The following is a 6,000-nucleotide window of genomic DNA, read 5'->3' as shown; positions in this document are numbered from 1 at the left end:
GCTTTAAAGAGGTGAGACGCGTGACCCCACCCGCTCACCTTAGCCGCTTTAAGGGGACCACACACGACAGCTTTTATAGCTACTGCTAAGGTACAGGCTGGTGCTGCTGCCCGGCAGAGCTCACTCCTGATTGGCGGAGACGGCACCGGGACTGAAGGGGAGGTCACGTGGTGTACTCCAGTCAGCTCCGGGGCGCCATTTTGGAGTAAAGTTTTGGTTTCAGAGCGGTGGGAGAGAGAAGAGGAGGAGGAAGGGGGTGGGAGAGGACGGAGAGGAGAAGGTGGGGGCGGGGGACCTGACAGAGACAGACGAGAAGGAGAAGAAGTGGAGGGAAGGGGTAGCGCAAAGGCTGAGGAGAGGCACGGCGGACGTGGGAAATAACTTTTTCTTGTTGTGTCCCTGAGCTGCAGTGCGATCCCCTTGTCTGCCGCGGACTCGGACTCCCGCACCAACAACTTTGTGTCCCGCTGCAGGAGGCGCCCCCTCATCCCGGACTGAGCGCAGCCATAGCCCTCCTCACGTTACTTGTACTGGAAATACACGAGTTGGGAACCTCCCTTCCATAGTGCGTGGAAGAGTCCCGGGGGAGGAATCCCGCACAGAAAAGGACTTTCCCACTGCTCCACTGCGGGGGGTGGAGGAAAGAGCTCGACGCCCTCCTACTAGGGGAGGTGGGGCACATTAAGAGCTGGGAATAATTTCGTGGACTCTTCAGCTGAGGGGTACGGGGGCAGCCGAGGTCATCCTCCTGACAGCCTGTTGGTGTGTGTCAGGGGGGAGGCACTATGCCTGTCAGGAAGCAAGGTGTGTGTCTTGTATCACTTTATTGTCTGTGCATTGTGCCTGTACCTACCCTGTTGCTGCTTAGTGAGTGTCCCCTCACTCCTGTGGTGCCTGTACCTCTCCTGCTGCTCAGTGAGTGGCCCCCACTATGTGGATAGCTATACACACAGACAACAGTGGTGACTCTACTGTATGTCGTAGAGTTCTGTAGTATCCCTGTAACACAAGAAGCACATGGTTTTTCTGGTTTTCCTTGGAATGTTGATAAGCCGTAAACTACTTAATTTGCCCTTTATGCTGCATCCCGAAATGGCTAACCAGTTTAGAGTTTATGGAGTTTGGTTATGTTATGGTAAAGTTAACGAGGTCTGATTACAAAAGTAACACTGGGTGTTCATGTCCCCCTGTTACTGCTATAAATAAGCCTTTGCACTATATATATATATATATATATCTATATATATCTTTTTTTACGTTCATTTGTTTCTAAATGATCGGGTTTGAGGCTATGTTTATATTTTTCAGTTTTAATTGACATTAGACTAGGTATACTATGACTCTTGCATCTCATTAAGACACACTATTCTCATAGCTTATTTGTTAGCTGATTTGTTTACTGCTTTGCTGATCTGATTCATAGTGATACAGACTGAAAAGGAGACTTGTCAAGGAGGTGTCCTTTCTATGCATGTAAAAGAAGCCACTTTTATTGTTAAACTGTTGTGATTGGTTTGATACTTGGGCAGTTCCTTTGGGAGACTGATAACATTGTAGTATTTTTAGAAATGTTTATAAACCCTTAAATAAAAATATACATACAAATTTGTTAATTTTAAAATGTTTTATAAAAGGGAATATTTACATTGAATTTTAAATTGTGCTATTTATTTTATTTTTTCTATAATTTCCAACAGAAATATGATGCAAAATGGTATTTACAAACAAAGTAGCAAATATACCAGAGTGTCATAACGTATTGGTATAGATAGTGTGGCCTACTAAGAAAATATATAATGTTTCAGTGTCCTGGCCCCTGATGTAGCAATGTTAATATACCATTGGGGAAATTCAATTGTTGGTGCAGGCAGCTTTCTTTCCTGAGCACCTGACGGAGCTGTATAATTGTTTCTCCTGTTGGGCGCGAACAGCTGCTGGCGCTGGCATTTCAGCTCTCACCCCTTGGGGGGTGGCGAGCTAAAATGTGCAAAAGGTGACCTGTTTGGTCGCCTAAACTGCACTTTTCGAGGTCGCGCCCATTAGTTTAATCCGGTTTACCCGCTTTACGCAGCTAAACCCAATACTGATGAACGTGAAAATCTCGATAAACTGCATCAATTGATTGTCTCTGCAAGATTAGACGCTGCAACAGTTGAATCCCCCCTATGTATTTGTCCTACATTGTCTTGTACTGTAAGTCATTGTGTTCCTGTTTTGCTTATTTGTTTATGTACTCTGTTAGGAGCTGCGGAACCCTTGTGGCGCCATATAAGTAAAATAAATAAAAATAATAATAATGTAGATATAGGGTGGGAGTTGAATGCTGAGAGGGAGGGTAACTATGAAAGCAAACAGGCTGTTTTAAACGTTTTATTTGTTGGCAACAACATATAGTAATAAAGTGGTTAGTAGGGAAAGTAGAAAAACTTCCCTGTATTAATATTTTTACTTTAGTCTGCATATGTGGATACCTTTTGACCATGTTTTGATACAACCACATCATTCTATGGGGTCAATTCTATTCGGCAACTAAAGAATAGCGCCGGGAATTAGCTCCCGACGCTATTCAATTCAGCTAAAGTTAAGTCGGCGATGTCCCGTTCTCGCCGACTTAACAGGTAGTTTTGTCGGGAGAACGGGCATTCTCCGACTTAACTACCCGGCGCGAGGCTGATTCCCGACAGAATCAGCCTCGCGCCGGCCGCGAGGCAGCACTTTTGTCGGTTTTCCTCTCTCATACCCCGGGGATGAGAGAAGAATTCCCGACAATTGCGGGCAACTAGTAGCAGAATTGAATAGCGTCGGGAGCTAATTCCCGGCGCTATTCTTTAGTTGCCGAATAGAATTGACCCCTATATTTGTTTTAAAAGTTAATTGACATCTATATTTAAAGAGCTGTATAAAAAGCTCACTAATGAGTTAAGTGGACAATAGCAACCCCCCCTCTTTTTTTTTTTTTTTTTTTTTTTTTTTTGTATACATAATGAGAAGCATGCATGCAAACACATTTTATATACAAATTCTTAGCCATAGTTTTGAAGCTAGACTAGGAGATCTTTTTACTCCTTGTGATAGTGGAAACTGTGAGTGTTTAAACACCATTGGGGCGATTCAGTTACCCTCCGTGGCTACCATTAGGGAGCGCAAAATGGAACATTTTGATTGTTGCTCCGTCTAGATGTCAGTTAGCCGCGCGGGTGAAATTTTTTCTCTGACATGGGATTTTGGTGTCAAAGGAGTATAACAAACTTCCATGCTTTGAGTCCTTTTGCTAATGCTTTATATGCGATAATTACCTGTGGCTCTCCAGCTATTGTGAAACTACAAATCCCAGCATGCTTTATGAACTGATTAGTGGGTGGTTATGCTAGGACTTGTAGTTTCAAAACAGTTGCAGAGCCACAGGTTGCTGGTGTTGTCTGTTCATAAGAATGCTGCGTTTTTAATTCATGTCAGTATTCCATATTCAGTATTTTTGTTGGACTGAAGAGCATTTACACTTTTTTAGATGTCTGTCGGCATACAAGTGGAGTCTAGCTTTGCAGTTTTAGGAGTCGGTTCAATTGAACACAGATTAATTAGCGGCGGGAAGGAGGTACCGGCGCTATTCAATTCAGCGCACTGCTTTGTCTGAGAATGCCGGTACTTGCTCCTTGTGGTTTAAGAATAGGCATTCTCCGACATAAGTGTCCCGTCACCATGCTGTTTGCCCTGCACTAGGGCATAAAACAGAATTGCGGCATCTAGTTTTGTCAGATTTCTGCTTGCATTCCCAGAGTGGTGCGAGCAGAAATCCACTAGTCGGACTAAACAGCACACTGAATGAAATATCGCCGGTACCTCCTTCCCGGTGGTATTCAATTTGTATTCTTAAATTACAATTTATTTGTAGTTATTGCTATCTAAGGTTAAGTAAATGTGTTTTTTTTTTTTTTTTTTAATTTCTTGTAGACACCCAGCGCGCATTGGACCTCTTGGAGGAATATCGCACCAGATTGAACCAAACTGAGGACAAACAACTTGGGAGATCTATTGAGCGAGTAATTGGTATCTTTCAGAGTAACCTATTTCAAGCATTAATAGGTGAGTCTCCATGCCATAGGTTGTGTATAAGGGTTGGGATCGATATGCTGGCGGTCAGAATACCGACCGCGACATCCTGCTGAGGGGAAGGGGTGTGCTGCAGGGGCTGGGGGAGGTGTGTGTGGGGGGGGCCTTGCGCGCATGACTCTAGCCTGTGTGAGTTTGGCTTACTAGTTAGAATGCTGACAGGTCTGCCTGGGACCTGTAGATCCACAGATGAGAGTATAACAGGGGGTTGCTGGGGTGATGATGAGCTATGGTGGTAGCTCATGCCAGTGGTAGAGGGCCATACAGGACTGGACGCTGGGACCCTCATCCACCCCCAATAGCTATTTGAAGCCAAGGGTGCAGGTGTGTACCCGGCGACATGTCTGTGTGTAGGAGGGTAGTGTTGGGGAAATGAAAGTCTCAGAAGTCTATGAAATCGATATATGGGCCCCTGTCCTAATAATCTGTCGGTCTTTTACGTGTCGGTATTATTTGATTCTGTTATATGTATGTATTGTCGGTCATTTATCTGTGTAGGTATGGGCTGTCGGTCTTTTACGTGTCGGTATTATTGGGGTCTGTTTTATGAATTGTCGGTCTCTTTTACTGTCTGTCTGTTTTTTTGCGTGTCTGTCTAATGCACGTCTGACTTGTGTTTTGTCGGTCTTTTGTGTGTCTGTGTATATACTGTCGGTCTGTTGTGGTTCGGTATTATTGTTGTCTGATGAAGGGCGTGTCGGTCTGTTTTGTCGATGGATGCGCTGTCTGTTTTGGGGTTGTCGATGTGACTGTTGTATGACTTCTGAACTGTCGGTCTTTGTTCTGTCGGCCTTGTCGGTGTTTCCCTTGTCTATATGTTACCTTTTGTCTGAGTTTTATCTGTCGGTGTTTCACCACTGTCTGACTGGTGTCTGTCTGTCTTCTGTTGTCTGTCTTTTCGCTGTCTGCATTCTTCCGTTCGGCGTGTCAGCCGGAACCCGAGCGGTGATTGCAGGCCTGGAACCACAGGAATTCCTGGTATCCCTGGATATCAAGGACACCTACCTCCACATCCCGATTTGTCCTCCTCATCAGGCCTATCTGAGGTTCGCCCTGCTGAACGGTCACTACCATTTCCAGGCGTTACCCTTCGGCCTGTCTACTGCTCAGAGGGTGTTCACGAAGGTGATGGTGGAAATTAAGTTTCATCTCAGAGTCCAGGGGGTCAACGTTGTCCCTCACCTGGACGATCTCCTGATAAAAGTGAATTCCCGCGGGCTTCTCCCGCTCCATACAGATCGCACGATACAACTTCTGTCTCACCACGGGCGGATCCTAAATCTCCAGAAGTCCCACTTGGACCCGTCTCAGTGGCTCCTGTTTCTGGGTATGCTACTGGATACTGTAGCACAACGAGTATTCCTCCCATAGGACAAAGCGAGAACGCTCCAGGAAATGGTTCACATGGTTCTCCGACCTGCTCGAATATCCATTCATCTTTGCTTAAAATTGTTGGGAAAGATGGTGGCCTCGTTCGAGGCGATACAGCAGGCATTCCCAACCACGGTCCTCAAGGCACACCAACAGTGCAGGTTTTAGTGATATCCAGGCTTCAGGACAGGTGACTTAATTAGTAGCTCAGTTATTTTGATTTAACCATCTGTGCTGCAGCCTGGATATCACTAAAACCTGCACTGTTGGTGTGCCTTGAGGACCGTGGTTGGGAATGCCTGGGATACAGTATGGAAGGTTCCATGCCAGACCCTTCCAATTGGACATCCTGAACAGATGGTCCGGTTCCCATCTCCAGATGCACCGGATGATTCAGCTTTCACCCCAGACCAGGATTTCTCTCTTGTGGTGGCTACAGTCTTCCAATCTACTGGAAGGTCGACACTTCATGATTCAGGATTGGGTCCTCCTCACGACTGATGCGAGTCTAAGAGGATG

The 6,000-nt window shown here is 45.6% G+C and overlaps 1 protein-coding gene across 22 annotated transcripts in view; it reads left to right on the top strand.

The window, feature by feature from the left end:
* Positions 1 to 273: 273 nt before the first annotated feature.
* The window catches only part of DLG1 (discs large MAGUK scaffold protein 1), a 1,011,951-nt gene continuing 1,006,224 nt past the window's right edge, over positions 274 to 6,000 (top strand). For 16 of the 22 annotated variants that reach the window (XM_063916392.1, XM_063916391.1, XM_063916389.1 and 13 more), the window contains exons 1-2: positions 277 to 804; positions 3,952 to 4,083. In XM_063916392.1, the coding sequence (XP_063772462.1) occupies positions 786 to 804; positions 3,952 to 4,083 (151 nt within the window). In that variant the 5' untranslated portion in view covers positions 277 to 785. Of the gene's footprint in view, positions 805 to 3,951; positions 4,084 to 6,000 lie in introns of all 22 variants that reach the window. The other 6 variants (XM_063916385.1, XM_063916383.1, XM_063916374.1 and 3 more) reach the window with 3 other exon arrangements.

This window comes from Pseudophryne corroboree, chromosome 4 (assembly GCF_028390025.1).
Source record: "Pseudophryne corroboree isolate aPseCor3 chromosome 4, aPseCor3.hap2, whole genome shotgun sequence".
Lineage (NCBI taxonomy): Eukaryota > Metazoa > Chordata > Amphibia > Anura > Myobatrachidae > Pseudophryne > Pseudophryne corroboree.
The sequence above is the reverse complement of the archived record's forward strand: the minus strand, read 5'-3'. Positions and strand labels throughout refer to the sequence as shown.